General features: G+C 45.0%; 1 protein-coding gene across 1 annotated transcript in view; it reads left to right on the top strand.

Annotated features, from left to right (window-relative positions):
• Positions 1-232: 232 nt before the first annotated feature.
• MDGA1 (MAM domain containing glycosylphosphatidylinositol anchor 1) overlaps positions 233-17,353 on the top strand; it is a 143,390-nt gene continuing 126,269 nt past the window's right edge. Inside the window, exon 1 of the mRNA XM_032684442.1 lies at positions 233-428. Within this exon, the coding sequence (XP_032540333.1) occupies positions 302-428 (127 nt within the window). The 5' untranslated portion in view covers positions 233-301. The remainder of the gene's footprint in view (positions 429-17,353) is intronic.

Consider the following 17,353-nt stretch of genomic DNA (forward strand, 5'->3'; position numbering starts at 1 on the left):
GGGTGGGGCTGCCTGTTCGCCTGGAGATCCTCGAGCAACCTGCCGAGGGGAAGCGGGAAGCGGCGCTCCGCGTTCCTGCCCTCCCTGCCTCCTTCCCTCACTCTCTCCCTCCTTTTTTAATTCCTTTCTTTCTTTCTTTTTTTTTTTTTTAATTTTAAATTTTACCCCTAGGCGGCCCCGATTGGGGGGGGGGGGGGGGGAGTCCCTTCCTCCGCCCGACGGACGCCGGTGCCCGGCGCGGAGCGGGGCGCATGGGGCGGCGTTTCGGGAGGCTTTCGGCTGCTCCTTGCTCCCCCGCCGGATGCTGCCTGAGCTGTTTTGGCTGTTTTTCTTCGCCGGCGATGAAGCCTCTGCCTTGAAGATGGACATGATCTGGTTTTTATTCCTGTCTCTGGTGCCGGTGTACAGCAGGGGACAAGGGGTGTACGGTAAGAGACCTGTCACGGTCGCTGTTTGCGGAGGAGGGCGGAGGGGATGGGGGCGAGGGCACAGACAGCAGCGGTGGGATCAAAGTTAAAAAGCACCTGCAGGAGAAAGTAAATGATGCCGGCGAAGCTCGTCGCAGCCTGAGCGGAGAGATTGATGCAGCAATAGGGCTTCCAGCGCCTGTAGCTACTTCATAATTCCTCGCCGTAACCTCTGGCCGCCTCCCATGTACGAGTCCGCCGACATGGCACGCAGGGACCGCCAGCGGGGCTGCTGCTGGGGGAACGACACGGGCCCCGGCCCTGCCTCCCCACTCGCGTGGGGACGCCACGCTGATGTCGGTGGGGGCGGCTCCGGGAGCACCTCCGAGTTGCATTTTCTTTGGGGCAAGGAGAGGATGGAGGATCCCCTCCCCGCGCTGCGCTTGCGGGTTTGCTTCCTCGCAGGACTACCGGCACGGCGAGCAGAGAGAAGGGCGGCCGGCGCTGCCCCGCGGGGCTCTGCGTCGGAGCTTCGGGGGTCTCCTTCCCCTGCTGCCGCGGACAGCTCGCTCTCCGCTGCTGGCGCGGGGGGCGGCTCTTCCCGGCGGGGCCGGCTGCCCGCCCTGCCCTGGCTCCCCCTCACTCCCCACGGCGAGCCCTGCCGGGCGCCCCGGGAGGGGCGAGGCTGATTTTGCACCCTATGGAACTTTGCAGCTGATATTCTTCTTAAGGTGATGGAGGTGGGTGGGTGGTGATCTGTGGTAGAGCTGATGTCGGGCTGGTTGATTTTTTCCCCCTCTTTTACTATTATTATTATTGCGTTTACGGAGCTTACTTCCTCTCCTTGTTTGCAGGCAGGGTGGCAAATGGTAAGCTCGGATGGTCTTCTCATGAGAGGTCTGCCTCCCGCAGCCCCTCAGTGAGAGGGCAGAGGTGGGGGGATGGCACCCCGTGCCACCGCCGAGCACAAGCTCAGGCTGAGAAAACACCCGGAATTTACGTTAGCCAGCCGTGCAGTTCCCCTTTCCCTCTCCCAGCCTTCTCTTAATTCTTGCTTTACAAGATCTGCATTTCCAATACACTGGGAAAAAATAAATAAAAGCAACCCACAAGTCTTGTCTCTCATAACAAGCCGGCTTTATCTTGGCTTACAACTCAGTTGTGCGTTGCTGTAAAGTCCTGCTGGAAGGCATGCCTCTGCCTCTAACAAGCCAGGCTCTCTGAGCTCTGAAGAGAGACCCCAGTGAGAGAATCCAGCCCCCCCGCTCCCTCTTTTTTTAACAGCACGCAGCCAGTCTCTTGTGTGAGCTCTGGCAAAGATCAGTTCAGTCTCACTGACTGGGTAAGTCTTTGTAGGTCACTTTTTAATGATGTATTTCTTTAATGGAAACAATTCCTCCTTTCTCCTTGAGGGCTGGGGTGTTAATTTGAGTTTGGGTCTGTTTTGTAAAATAACCATTTTAAATAGAGGGCGTTTAGCTTCCTTTATTTTTTTCTTTCTTCCTCTCAGTACATGTGTTTTCTCCCAGTCTGCGTGTCCAGATGAAAATTGTATGACCCTCAGAAGGCTGGAAAGATGAGGAGTAGAATGAGTTTGTGGTACAGAAACCTGGTCAGGGCATGTTATTTATTCCTTTAAAACAGGTAATCTGCTTTTAGCCGAACTTATATTATTTCACTTTAGTGTTCTTGCTGCTGAATAGCTGTCAGTTGCTGTAGAATGGCCCCTCAGCTCAGGATTGTAGCAAGAGGGACAGAGCTTAAAACCAGGTTTGCTTAAATGTGCTTTAAAAGGTTGCCTGATGTATTTTTTCATCCACTTCAGTGAACTTGCATTTGACACAGTTGCTGCTAAATTAGATCTTCAGAATAACTTGCTCATGTTTTTGTCTTTTTCTCTCACAGAGAGATTGGAGAAACTGTGTACAAAAGAAAGCACATATAGAGACATACACTAAGATGAAGCCATTCTTTTGAGCCAAAATGGTACACTACTTCTATCTGTTCTCTTACTTAACTACACAAAGGGGAAACCCAGTCTCTTCTTTCCTTTCCCCACCCCTTCCTCTTCAAACTATCCAACATCAGGAGCCTTAATACACAGCTGTCACTGAGCACAGCCCAAAGCAGTGTCTCGTGGAATCAGCACACTGGATGGTGGCTGATAGTTTTCATATTGTCTTTCCCAATCCTGTCTTCAGTCCACTAACCTGTGCTGTTTGCATGCCTTGTGCAGCCAGCACTGTTTCTTTGGATGCAAGATTGCTGTTACTGATGGGTCGAGCAGAGCTGGATTGATATGGTTATATTTGCGAGGATAAATAAAGCAGGATTAGAAATTAGTCCTACTACCCCCCCCACCTGGATTTTTCCTAAATCTCTCACCACAGCTTTAAGCAGTACTTGACCATTCTGTGTTGTGAATGTTGATCTCACGTGGCACCAAATGTAGAAATTATGAGAACTCAAGTGTCATGGTTCAGATCCGTTTTTCTGCTTTGAATATTTATGTATGGCAATGCAGATTGGGGGAGGCATCTATATGGGTCTATAAATATATTTTGCTTTAGCAAATCTCCTGAGATTAAATCAGATTAAACAAGATAAAGTATCCATGTGATGTACCCTTTAAATAATACACCCACATGGATGTGCACAAAAGACCTCTGTCTAGGAGAGCAGAGTTGTTGGAGAGGTTTATTGAGATGAATGGTATAAATAAAATGTGTATAAGGGCGTTTCTGGGAAAGGAGCATTTACAATCGAGGTGCAATTTAATTAGGAGTCAAGGTGCTTTATGCCTGCTACCTGAAGAGGCTTGTTATATAAATTGGCATTTGTTGTAATGACTGAAGTGTGTCTGAAACCCTCTTCTCATTAGCTAATCCCATTCTTTTAGCCTTGTTTGTTGCAGTGAGACAAGGCTGGCCTGATTGGGAAGGCAATTCAGCAGACTGCCAAGAAGCAACTCTTATTAGCCTTTTGTGGTAGTCCATTTCCCGGGCTGCACGTGCCTTTCAATCCTGGTGCGTTAATGCTGCTGGTCAAGATAAGGAGCAAGTTGTAACAGATCTGTAGAAAATGTCAGAATTGGGGAGGAGGAAGGAAGAGGTAAGGAGACAGGGGACTTGCCCTTTCAGGCTTGGAGTTAAGACTTTTAAGACTATAAATTAGACTGAAAGGGGAGGATTGGTGCTGGGGGGGGTGGGGGTGGTATTCAAGGGGAAGAGTGTGCCTCTTGCTTCCCACTCTGTAGATTTCAGGACTTGTGTAGCTCTGGTTCAGAGTGTGCACAGTGCTGCTGCTGTGCTTGCTCCATGTGCAGGATATAATTAACACTTCTGGGTTGTCTTGCAATTAGCACAGTCCAGCTGATCAGCAGCAGCCTTTCAGGTGGAATAAAAGAGTGGGATGTTTTGTCCCCTGCCTCTCAAAATTCACCTGCAGAAAAGGCATTTCAGGAATGGGCATCACAGTGTGTGATGAGAGGCTGCATACAACAGGGTGATGGAAAGGAAATAGAAGGAAGGTTTAGGCTGGCACCATGATCAGAGGGCCTGGATGGGCTGCACTTGAAACTGGAGGGGGTGCAGCACTTGCAGAGCAGAGTGGGCCTGCCCTGGCCTCAGAAGTGGGGAATAAATGACCTGTTAAGGCGCTCTCTTTAAAGAGACACCATCACCCCTGAGATGCCACTATAGAGAGCCAAAAAATAAATCTACTGGAAGACTGTTTCCTTGTGTCTGTGATGGAGGAGTGTCATGGTAAAACATATCCTGGGTTTAAGCCATAAACATCTGCACTTTTTCATTTCATGTACACATGACATGATTTGTTTCCTGCTCCTTTTATCTCTAAGGTAAAAATGCTCTTACTAGAGTTTACAATGCAGTATGCCTCACACAGTCTTGCAACCTGTGTGCGTGCATGTCTTTTGCTGCCGGTTTCTGGGGCACAGACACTCTAATGTCACCTGGAGCCTGGTGACCTGGATCCATCCCTCTCACCTGCCTCTGCCTAGAGCTGATTTGCCGGCAGGAACAGGGGTCCAAGACATGGAGCTCTCCAGATACCTTGCTGTCATCTCAGCATACCCTGTGCCCTCAGAAATGGCTGAGCAGATCACTGGCTAAAGGAGGGGCAGAGCTGGCTCTGTGAGTCACTTTTTGGCTGATTCTGTCTAGAAAATGTGAAGTATGAATGCAGTGGTCCTCCAAACTATATATGTGTGTATTTATATATATAAAAACATACACATGTGTTCACACATCTTTTGTGCTCAACCATTTATCTTTGTTGTCCAGCCCTTAAATCTGTGGTGGCTTAGGCTATATACAGCCTTTTGAGGAATGAGTTTTCTAACTGGAGTGCCATAGAAATAGACTCACCAAAGGACTGGGTTGATCCAAGATTTGCATAAGTCTTTAACAGCTCTTTAAGGTCAAGGCATTAAATCTATCCAGCCCAGTGCTTCAGAATGCCTTGCTGTTCTCCAGCTGTAATGTGTCACATTGACTCTCCTGTGACACTAGAGCCTCTAGTTTTAGGTCAGGTCAGTAGCTTCATACACCAGATAAGCCCTCAATTGACTTTAATATGCAGTACTAGAAAACTGACATTATCCTCTTGACAGGTTGTTTGCAACTTGCTGAATGAAGTCAAAATATTTCACTATAGGTGTCATCAGAAACCACCATCCTATGCTAATTTTTGTGGGAACATGAAGACAGATGTTGAATAATTTGACATGAGCAGCATAGCTTTTAAAATTATCACTGTGTCTGGTTTGCACTGGAGTTTTTGAAATATAGGTATATGTATTTCAGATGAGTTTGAGAGAGGGGGAGGTAGGTATAAGAAGTGACTCCAAATAAATGGAAGATGCAGCAAAAGATGGACCTGGAGGTTCAGTAGTCAGACAGCAATTCAGCCAAGGCAGTAAGGGGTGCTGTGCTGCTGAGGCTGCTGTTCTTATTTTTAAGGAATAAGACAAAGTGACTTCCATGCTGGTACCTTAGGGATCTTGTGACACTTCCCATCAACCAGAAGCCCTACTGTTTTGCCTGTGTTTTGATGAGTTACTGCTATTCTGCTTGCTTGAATAGTGCATTTTCAGGCTTCCAGTCCCTCCCTCCACACATACTGTGCTCTCTTGGTTCATTAAGCATAGTCTATGGCTAAGAAACATGCCTGTGTGGCTACGACTTGTTGTGAGGAGGGCAGAGTTGGGGGGTGGGGGGTAGGAAATTGCCTTTTGGCCAATGCCAGTGTGCTGGCACAAGTAATAGAGAGAGATGCATTTCAACTAGTGAAAGACTACTTGGGATGGAAGGTGTTTCTTCCTCTGTGGAAATGTCCTTAACCCTACATGCAAAAGGCTTCTTTAGTCAGCATAAGGTAAGTCTACAGTCAACTGGTTTGCCTGTGTAGCTCTGGAGAGACAGTTCACCAGTTAAGTTCTCATCAGGATAGGTGAGATGTTAGTACCTTTTCGGCGGAAGGGTTGCTGTGTTCTGTCATCAGAATGCGCTATGTTTTGCTGTAGGGAAGATGAGCCTTCTAGAAAACAGGCTGTGGATAATGTTGGTTTGTCCTCAGAGATGCTGTAGGTAATACAGTGTGTGATTCTTTAGGCTGTAGCTGGTAGCCCAGATTTTAGGTACACTGAAACTATTAAGAAAACTGAGAACATTTTAGATTTCAAGCGGTCAAGGTGTCCCAGACACCTTTTGCTGATTATCATCTGCTGGTGTGGCACAGGTTTAAATTCAGAAGGGGAAAATGTGGCAGTGTCTCCTGGGGTTGTGGAGGAAGGGAGGGGTATGGCACTGACACCACACAGCAGAATGCTGATCTGGCAAGGCCTTCAGGATTCACCAGAGAGAGTGATGTGTTGTGAAGAAATGAGAGAGGAGAGTTTGTGTGTTTCATGTCTCTGTGCCCATGTTTAACTGGTGAGATTTCTACTCTGCTAGGATCCAAAGTACTTGGCTTTGAAAAGAAAAAAGCTTTCATCTGCTACTTATCTGGGGGAAGTGGTTGAAGAAACAACAAAAGTTTTGGTTTTATAGCTAAACGCTTGCTGTTTAGATGAAGAAATTAATGGAACTGACAATCAAAAGCGCTGCATTAAGGGAAAGAGGTCGAGAAGTGGAGCCAGGAAAAGGAGATCCTGGGCATCAGCTGATCTTGGCTCAACAAAATTCACGTGGGAGAAGGGCGCTTACCGACAGGTTAGCTAGGACAGGACTTGCTGGGAGGCAGAGAGACTTTTGTCAGGTGTTTCACGGAACGAAGGCTTAGACTCCTATTTCTTTTCCTGACTTCTGCCCGGGCACTGCACGGTGCTGCAGGCGGCTCCTGCTTCCCCTCCCGCCCAAGGGAAAGGCGCAGGAAGCTGCCCGTCCTTCCCCGTGCTGCCGGCTGGCTCCTCTCCAGCTGTGCCTGCGGAGCACATCTGGGCGGCGGGGCCGCGCCGCTCCGCCGCTGCCCGGCAGAGGGAGGCGTTGCACCGCCCCGGCGACGGGGGGTGCCGGGGTGCGCCCCTTCTCCCGCAGAGAGAGAGAGAGATGGGGCCGGGACTTCCTCGGGACTCACTCCGGCTGTGGGAGCGCCCTTGTCCCGGCCGGACATGCGTGGGGCGGGCTGGCCGGGCTCGGCTCGGCCGGGGAACGCGGATGGCGGCTCATTCTCTCCGTGGCCACCTTGGCGGACTTCGGGAAACCCCGCTGTCCGTCTTTCGGGACGGAGCGTGGCAGCGAGCGCCCGGGACGGAGCTGCGGCTTCCGGATTTTGGCGCCGACTGCCTGCGTGCCACTTTGCATCTCTCCCGGGTTTCTCTTTGGGTCTGAAGCTATGTCACACTGTACACAAGCACTTCATGACCCGCCCACCCCAGCCCACCGCCCCACTTTTTTTTTCTTCCCTTTTACCCTTTTCTATTTGTTTTCCTCTCTCTTCTTTGTAATACTCTTCTGGTGAAAGTGCTGTTCTGTTCCTTCTTGTCCGTTTCCAAAGATCATACAATAAAGTGAGTGCAGGTTTCTTATATCCTTCATTAACCTTTTTTTTCTTTCATGTATCTATGTAGTTGTGGTATTGTGATTTGTTGTTGTTGTTGCTGTTCGTTTAGGATTTTGTTTGGTTTTGGTTCTCAAAAGGAAAAGGTATTTAAGGATTAAAGAAATCTGAATAGATTTGAGGGAAGATGAATCCTCGTTGCCTTGCTCTGGAAGAGGGAGAAAAGACAGCAAGGTGAGGTCTGGCTATCAGGGCCCTAAAATTATCAGATGAGGGCATTAGTGCTGCAATATATCTATTGCCTTGGTTCCACAGCAGAAGTATTTGATTGATGCCGGTGCTTTAGCTCTTGGAAAACATGGGCTTAGGGGCCCTAGCTTAAAGCAAAATTGTCTTTTGAGCATTGTGGCTGCCTGCAGGGAGTTCTTTGCACCAGTGTATTTGCTGCGCTGTATCCAAGGTCAGCTTCTGACTATTAAGCTTTAGGTTTAATGTCCAAATACTCTGGTCCCTGGCTGGAGAAGGGAGATGCCTAAAGTTAACCAGGGAAGTAGAGAGACAACTGATATAAATGATTAGTTCTTTAAATTTTCTACTTGTTCTTCTAGACTAGACAGTGTGGTTACTCCAGTGTGTGCTTGTGACTGTATTCCCAAAATGTATCGAGCACTTTATGGTTCTAGTAATGTTTGAACTCCTCTGAGAAAAATGCTCCCTCTGTATGCCTCTGTAAAGCACTCTGTGTTCTCAGTATTGTGCTAGTAATGAACAGCCGTGTAGACACAATTATATATTTCAGTGGTTGCAAATAAGGCGGGACAGCCCACTGGTGATTTGAAGTCACCCGGTGATTTGAAGTCACCAGCACTGGTCTCAGAGCAGGTCACAGTGATGTGCTCGGCTGCAGACCCCCAGGGAGAGGGTGTATCAAGGTGGCGAGCAAGGATCTCTAGCAGCTTTTATTGATTTTGCCAGCCTCTTGCTTTCTTGTGGCTCTTTTCACTCGTGCTGCAAATTGCTCGTGGCCGTGGTGTTGGCTGTTATCCCTTTGCTTTAGCTTGCATAGGAAAGATCTCATTGATGTAACTAAAAATCCCTCTGACGGTGATGTGGCGGCTTGTGGTTTCTCTCCACTGTGAACTGTAGTGTAGGACAAATGGCATGCAGATACTTTACTGAGTTTATGTAAATGGAAATGATGGCAGGGTGAGGACAGCAATCGACAAAGGTGCAGTAAGAACAGCAGTTTCCGAAGACAAATTAGCAAATGCTGTCTAAAGAAGAACTGACATAACATTGAAAGCTAAAGTCAAGCTGTGAGAAAGGCTTTAGGATGTCTGCAGGTGGACATTTAATACAAGAGTAACTGCTTGCTGTTGCTGCTCCTGTTCAGAAGGAAATGATCCTTCACTAATTAGTGTAAATTGTTTTAAAATAAATGCAGATGGGAATCTTGTGCATCTCTTGTGTGCCTTTGTGATGAAATAAAAAGGAAAAACAAAGATATGATTCAGACAGGTGTTTGAGAAATGTGTCAAAATGGCTTTTGCTTACAAATACCTTTTCACCTTCTGGTGCTTCTTGCATGCCTTGCACTGTGGAAAAAAGGCATTTGTAGATTTAGAGTGAAGAATTACTGTCTTTTGCTAAGTTTAATAAATGGATTAGTCTGACTTGGAGCATTCCTCAGAATAGCAGAAATGTGAGAAACTGAGGCTCACAAAAGTAACCTAAGCAGCAAGAGCCAGCTGGGGATGGGAGACTAAACTCCCTTGCCAGTCAAGTGAATCCAGCTGGGGTGTTAAGAAAATTTAACTGGTGGGGGCATTTCCACTGCAGTTGTCAGACCCTGAAAATCCCTCTCAGAGTGCACATGTAGGATTTCTTGTGTTTCCCATCACTGTAATATCCATGAACTTCCATCTTTACAATGCCCCTGTTGCCTACAGTTATTCCATTCTGCATGTGGGGAAATGAGATGGAGATTAAGTGATTTGTCCGTAGCAGAATGGAGAATCGAACATCAGCGAAGTTTCAACCATCCTTTTCTCTCTGGTAAAGTGCAGCTGGTATTAAGTGCAATCCCTGTGGCTGATAGATCCAAGGTAAATACATCCTCAATAAGAAGGCATAAGCCACTGAAAACAGGCTTTGATCCAGTTATCGCCGAATCAAGCTTTTTTAATAAGAAAACACAACCATGTTTTGTCTTTCACTACTAATTTAGCTCATCTTCGTACACAGGTTAGGATTTATTTTAGGACATCTCTTGGAGGTCTTCTAGAAATTGAATCTTACTGTACAGCACTGGGAGAGAAAGAAATCTTTCAATTGTGGGTACATACATAGCTTTGCTGTGTGGATCTGCAGAAGGACCAGTTTCAGAATCTGTTGACTCATTCTGCAACAATTTAAATTATTTTGCACTTGATCAAAGAAGCAGTATTTTTTGCTACGAAAAACCTCTGTCATGAATGGAGATTAAATGACTGTTGCTTGTACCTGGAGGAAAGGACAAAAAGTCTGTGTTTGCTATGAAGGAGCAAAGATTTGGGATGGAAAGAAAAGCAGGGGACCATATAATTGGTACATGATGAGGGACAGTGTCTGGGACAAAGGAGAGAAGTTGTGATAACAAGGGTGGAGCTATGACTCTAAAATAAGGCTGGATGCCAGAGCAGAACACAGCTTTTGAAGAAGCAAAAGATAAATCTGAATATTCCAACACGTTTTGTCATTTAAAGTATGTGCTAATCCATATTCTTATTTTTCTTACAAGTATGAAGACAGTGAGAAATTTCTAGTGTTTGTTTCCCAAATGCTAATGAAGCCCAAAAGGATTTAATGTCAGTGATTTTTGTTTGACAATTCAGCTTATAGTGCACATGCACTATGCCTACACAGAAGTAGGAACTGTGACTTGTGAGTGCACTCTTGAGCTCTCTTTAAACTGTCAGTTTTAGTTACTAATTGCAGTACAGCTGTAGCAGCTCGGCCTGGCCTGTGCTCCAGCCACTCATGCAACATTCTGAGTGGGCTTTGAGGTGTGTGCTGAGCCTCCTGTTCCTGGGGTCTCCTGGCAGCAACATACTGCACTTGACTGCTTGATAGATAAGTTGTGGGGCACCTACATGAGGTTCATGCTTGCTTTTGGATTGCAGCACAAACAGACTCAACTCCAGGCTGTACCACTGGGTGTTAATACAGCTAACTGGCTTGTTGGGTGCAGTTTGAAGTCTGAGTGCTGCAGCAGCTTAGCTACTGCAGTCCTGTAGCTGTGAACTCTAGCAAGACAAATGCCAGGGTTGCTCTTGCTCAGTGGTGTTTTTCGAGCAAGCATAGATGTAGGAGTGCAAACTGGCTTAATGCAGTTTGATGTGGTGAAAAACAACCTCTGAACAACAGATCTAAGAATTAATCTTTAATTTTGAAAAGCTAGTCCTGAATAACTCCTTGCATAGACAAACACTGCATTTAGCTGTGATTAAGTTTCTAAATTGTTTTTCAAAACAGGATAGTCAAGCTCCTGAACCATGTAGCTGCATCTGAAGATGTTACCCATAGAAACTAAGCTCTGGCTTTGGTTAAAATAGCACAATAATAGTTTGTTTTCTGGCTGGTCAAATGATAAGCAGCTTAGGACTTTCATCCTTATTTCAGCAGAAAAATGCAATCGACAGTAGAGAATGACTGTTTACTATGATGTGCATGATTAATACCATAAATCTTTCATGTTGGGATGTTGGGTGAGGGGCATGAATATCATTGCCACAAATTGAAAGGAGCAGTTTCTTATGTTTTTGTGATTGGTAACCAGGCTTGAAACTCCACGTAGAAGGAGAAATTAGCCAAAGTGAATGGTAGTTATTGAAACTAGAAACCACACTGGCATTTGCTAAGCCTTGGCAAAGATGCCATGCTGATTTTTGCAGATCACAATGAGCATATGTACCTACTTGTGGCTGATGGTTATTCCAAGTGGCCAGCAGTAGTGTGTGTGCTATTTGACAAACAGTTCTGCTTCCTGGATTATTATGGAGACATTTCAAAGTATGTTTGCAGCATATGGCTTGCTGAAGGAGATGGTTTTAGATAAGAGACGTTGAGTAAAACACAGTAGATCAACTGCTTATCACTCAGCTTCAGATGGGTCAGCGGGGCATTTTATACAGACATTTAAAAGAGCAGTAAAGAAAAATGAAGCCCAGCACCACAAACTTTATTTCCTTGCGTAGGGCAGTGTGCAGGAAAGCTCCAGAAGAACTAATACTTAATAGACAGATTTTAATTTTAAAAATTGCATTTGATTGTCTCAAAGCAAGTCTAGAGGAAGTAGTAAGTGAAGATTTTGGGGGAAGGAAACCACATTCATGAGCTTTTTGCTTGTTAGCCCTAAATAAAAGCTTTGCAGAAGGAGGAAGCAGGGGAAGGTGCTAAAAGTACTGGGATTTGTGATATGCTTGGTGAGGTAACAGGGAAATGAGAAGGAAATGTGTCTAGCTATTGCTGGATGTAAAAAAAAAAAAAAAAAGAGAGAGAGGAAAGAAATAGATGCTTTTGATGGTGTGTGTAAATTTGAAGATTGAGAATATTTCTGTCTTTCATTGGCCTCATGATAATACCTGTGACATTGTTGCTGTTGAAAATGAAAGATGGGAAGAGCAAGTGAGAACCACCATCCCCATCAGGTGGAAGCCTTCCCTGAACGGGATTGCACATCTGCCAGAAAGCAATTAAAAGTCATATAAAAAGGGGCTAGTCTTAGCACTTCCAAGAAGACTTAATGTAGAATTTTCATACATAGTCCTATATGCTTTTTTTTACAGTCCCAGATACTCTGTGAGCATTGCTGCTGTCTGTGGGTGAACAACTGTAGGTGACACCAAGGCTGTAGTCCAAATCCCACAGTGGTGCAAAATGGGTGATAGTTTGTAATTAAGGGGTTCATTTGCTGAACTAACTCTTCTGATTTTTCCTGTATTGTATTTCTCCCTTTTTTTCTGATCCAGTGAGTTATTGTAATCAGTTTTTGAGGCATGTGTGGCTAGTTGGATTTTTGTTGATATAAGATCTGATTTCCTGTATGTTCTTTGTCACACCTGCTTACCTTGCTGAAATGTATGACTTTTTATTCATTAGCCCAGAGGAAGTGCTTGCTGCTATGGGGGTGTGAGCAGGCAGCCCTTGTACCTGTGATCCACCAGCAAGAGCTGCTGGCCAAACTCTGACTCAAGCCTTTGCTACTGCCTGACTGGGAGAAATGCTTGTGTTTCTTCAGATCCTCTGGGAAAAAAGAAGTTAGAAGGAGAGTGGGGGAATTCTTAGAGAATTCACTTTCCTGGATATGATTTTTGGCTTTGCTATGCTACGCTACTCCTGTAGATAGCATTTTAATTCTAAAGCAAGGGAGTTAAATGCAGCTGAGCTGTTGCTCTCGTAAAAATGCTGGCCTGAAATGCTGCACATAATGGCTTGGATCCTGTTGCTGTCAGTCTTTCTTTATGACATTTTTATTTTAAAGACTTCAATGTAAACCAAGTATGTAGAAAAAGCCCAAACAAAAACAGCAGCAACAAATAAACTTGCCTTAAGTTGCACAAAAAGATAAGACTTGTTTGTTTCTTCTGCCCTTCTGTTTGTGTGAATGGAAGGTGATGCCATTTGTCTGCCTCGGACAGAGGTTTTGAAGATGAACCTGCTGATTTCAGTGAGGTGTTTTCATCTAGATATGAAAGGAGAGGGCATAGACAGGCAACCTCAGTTTTTGTGTGGAATCCTGTCTTAGTAGTTTACAGGTTTTCAAGGGTATTTGATTTTTGGTTTTTTCCACCCCATCACCATTAAATTTTCATTCAAGACATTTTTCGTTTTGTGGCAGTTTCTGCTTTGCTGCATTGATGAGCATCTTTTGGCTGGTTGTTGTGGTCACTGCACTACTGACACTCTCTCAGACAGTCCCTGAGCTGCCTTTGGTGAGCTGCTGCTGGAGAACCCGACAGCAGATCAGTGATCGGAACACAGAAAATCCTTGAGTGTGAACCCTCTTCATAAAGTATGCTGGCTTTGTCTGACCAGAGTGCAGTGCCTGGAGACTTAGCCAGCCAGGTAACATGCCACCAGAGAGACCAAACTCCCTAGTCACTATTTTTTGGACCTACTTTCCAAGATGGTTGTTTCTGTAGGGCATTTCTTGTTTCTCTGGGCCTGAAAAGTGTCTGGGCACTTTGATTTCAAACCCTGGAGGACTTGGATTATGTTTGTGATTATTCCAGAATGGGGTAATTCTTATTATACTTGAACTACAACTTAACTCTCAGCAAGTCATGCGTTCACTTCTGTTGGTGAATCTGGAATAGTGGGAAAACCAGTCTTTCCTACCCCAAAAGTTTTTGGCTGTTTTATCTGATGTGTGATACCACTTGAGTATCCTTTCCTGGTGATTGCAGGCCTGTCTCTCTTGCAGCTTGCTGTCTTGAAGTGAGTTGTAGGTAGCTGGCAAGAGTTATTTGGATTTCCTCTTTATTTTTCCCATTCTTTGCTTTCCTGCAGGATTGTTGCGCTGGAATAAGAGGATTTTTTTCTTTCTGTTGCTTAATTGTATTACAATGGTTGAAGTTTTTTTTCCTTGCCTTTGTCACATATGTTTGTTATCTAACTTTTCTGGTGTCCTTAAAAAGTGCAGATAGAAGGAAGGGACATAAATAGAGCTACTGTTCAGGATCTCACTTGGCTTTGGAGATAAGGGCCTGCTGGGGGGAAGTCTTTGTCCCATTGTCACCACCATCTTCCCATCTGCCTTCTCTCTTTCCTCGGCTCCTGTTGTTTCACCTACGGAATTATTCCCGAATTCACTGTGCTTAAAATAATACTTGTTTGAACAATAAAAGCTGTATTAAAGGGATGCATTATCCCTTATTTTAAATACACGTATTGGCTCTGCAAGAGAGGGCTTTGCAAAGAAAGTCTGACTGTATGCTTTTGCACATAAAATGAGTATGTCAACAAAATCCTGTAACTGAAGAAAGCCCTTTTCCCCTGCTTCCCCACATGCAAATGTCCAAATACAATGGAAATTCCTGTTGCTGAAACAGCAGCAAAGAAAACCCAAGAGGCATTGAGATGCTGCCAGTGATACCTTTATACTGAGTTACTACAGTGAAGGCAAACAGCAGCTGGAAGCTTGGTTTGATCTTTTTGTATGAATAAGATTAAGTAGCAGGCACGGTGCTGGTGAGGGGTATTTTCCTGGCCCTCTTCCACAAAGCTTTTGAACACTTGCAGAGAAGCACAGAGTATCTTCAGCACCTACTGAGGGAATGGTGACCGAAGAGCTTAGCATAGCTGAGTGCGCCCCGCCTGTTGGAGAAACAGCTGAGAAAGACCTTGGCCCAAAGTGTTTAGATTGCCCTGCTGACCAGAGCAGAGGGATTTTTCCACTGTGTCTGTCTCTCCTTTCCTTCCTGTTAATATTTTTGTAATCATTTGTACACATTTGACATTAAATGTATCCTCTTATTCAAGGGGTGAGAACCTTGTCTGGTGTTCATCAGGGAGCTGGGAATTTGGGTTCAAGGGCCAGGTCACGGGTCTCTTGGGAACTGTGTGTGAGATCAGATGTGAACTGAGTCGGGTCTAAAGTCTTCCCAGGGTGCTTCTGTAGCCACACCAGTAATCTCTGTTGTATTTACTCTGCTGATGTGAGCTGTCATCACTGCTCCCATTTCTGAGCAAGAGTGATAGAGAAAACTTACAGTCAACTATACTGTTTCTTTTTTTTTCCTGTCAAATGTCTTTTCAAACTCCCAGTGCTCCCTCATCCTGCCTTCCTTGAGACATCTTTTCAGCCTCACCCTTTTCTTTGTCCAGGTGTGTAGATTTACACACACAAATTCATTTCATGATATTCCCATCACAGACATTATCGCTGTCTTTGCCCTTATTTAATTTTTTAGTTTTATTTATAGCCTCTTTCTTGGGTAGATACATTTCCAGATCAGTTGTCCATCATCTCATCACTCTCCAAGAAGTCATGTGGGCTTTAGGTCTGTGAGTGCTTCTGGGAGTTTGTGTGTCTTCTGGAGCACTGCCCTTCCTGGTGGGGGGTCAGCTGGGGGCAAGACTCAACTTCCACATATTCCAGGACAGAATAACCTCCAGACACTAAATTTCCCAGGGTGGAGAAAGAAGCTGCCTCCTCGTGATACTTTTGTGCTCGTAGTGTTCATTGCTGCTGGATCAGTGTCTTGGGTAACCAATGAGTAATACATCTAAATCTGCAGTTCTTCCACAGCATCTGGGTTGGTTGGGTTGAATACAGAAAACTGCAGCCCTTTTTGCTGAAGAAAAGATTTGCATGAAGCTCTCGTCTACCTAAAGTGTAGAGTGATCTTTCATTTTTCCTTACTATCTCTCAGGAGTGTGACTTTTCCCTTCCCCTTTCACAGGTGATTATTCATCCTCTCCAGTATTTGGTGGCTCTCCCCCAGGAGCATGCATGCCCATAGGTGGCAGCAGCCAGGTGCCGTAGTCGAGCAGTGTGGTTGTAGGCACGAACTACAGCAAAGGCAGCATTCATCCATATGGGGAAAACTGCTTTTTTGATAATCCACTAGAATCCCTGCCTGGGGAAAGCTGTGACATTTTGCATTGTTTTGGGAGCTCTGAGGCCACCTTCCCAGAATCTCTTTCTAGGTTTTATAGTCCTCAAGGAGGGAATTGGTACAGTAACTTCGTAAAGGTGAAAATCAACACTGTATATGAGGGGAGAGGGAAAAATGTGTTAGTTTTTAAAGGGAAAAAAGAAACCCTAAAGTTCCATTTCCTTGGGACTGAGCTTACATCTAATTTGTGGTATCTTTCCAATCCTCTTACCTTTTTCTGGGAAATAGCAGGGTCCAGAGATTAAAATCTGTACCAAAGTAATTGTAACTGGGGACTCAGTCAAAAATTCCTACTGCCTGGTCTGCAGCCTGGTTTAGTGGTCCTAAGCCATAAAAACCCTTGTTCATCTCTGATGGCATCTGCAATAATGGAACAAATATTAAGAAAAAACCAATCCAAACCAAGTAAGTCTGATGTCCATGAGAGTTCTTTGTGGTTTTGTATTTTACCTTGTTTCCACATCTCCAAGTTGAAATCTGATTTGTGTGTGTAGTTACTTCATGGAATCATTGAAAAGGTTGGAGGGAAACTTTGGACAGTCACCTGGTCCAGCCCTCTGCTCAAAGCCGGGCTACTTTAACATGAGAGCCAACTTTGGAGTTACACCAGGATGTTAAGCACCCCATCCAGTTGAATCTTGAGCTTCCCTGAATATAGAGGGTCCGTACGCTCTCTGGGACCCTCTACTGGTGTTTGACCAGCTTCACGGTGAAATAGTTTCTGTCTTTAGAAATGGGAATTTCCTGTAGTCTGTCTGGTGATTTTTGCCCTTCTTTTCACCAACCACCTCTGAGGAGAATCTGACTCTGTGTTCTTCTTCCCTCCTTTGTCATTTTCTTAGAAAAAAACCCAACCAAGCAAAGAAACCCACTCAGATTTTCTCAGCTTTTTTTCATATGCCATATGCTCCACCTGCCTGACCATTTTAATGGTCCCTCACTGGACTTGATCCAGTATCACATACTGTAAATGCTGCTTTCTGGAAAATGTCTTTTCTAGTTTCTTCCAATGAGATGGTCCCTGATACATGGTGTTTGTGAGAAAGATTGCTTTATGGCCTATCCTCTTTAAAGTTCTTCGTTGAACATGCTGTAATTAACACACTCCTGGTGTGGTCTGACACAGACAAGCAGGGAAACCGAAGATGTGCTGATAGACATTTGTACATTTTCCATTATGTGCAGCATAATCTCTGGTGACAGTTATACTTAGTAGTCTTCTGTGAGTGTAACATAAAGATTAAACAAATTTGGGATTAGAGGCTG

This window comes from Chiroxiphia lanceolata, chromosome 3 (genome assembly GCF_009829145.1).
Source record: "Chiroxiphia lanceolata isolate bChiLan1 chromosome 3, bChiLan1.pri, whole genome shotgun sequence".
Lineage (NCBI taxonomy): Eukaryota > Metazoa > Chordata > Aves > Passeriformes > Pipridae > Chiroxiphia > Chiroxiphia lanceolata.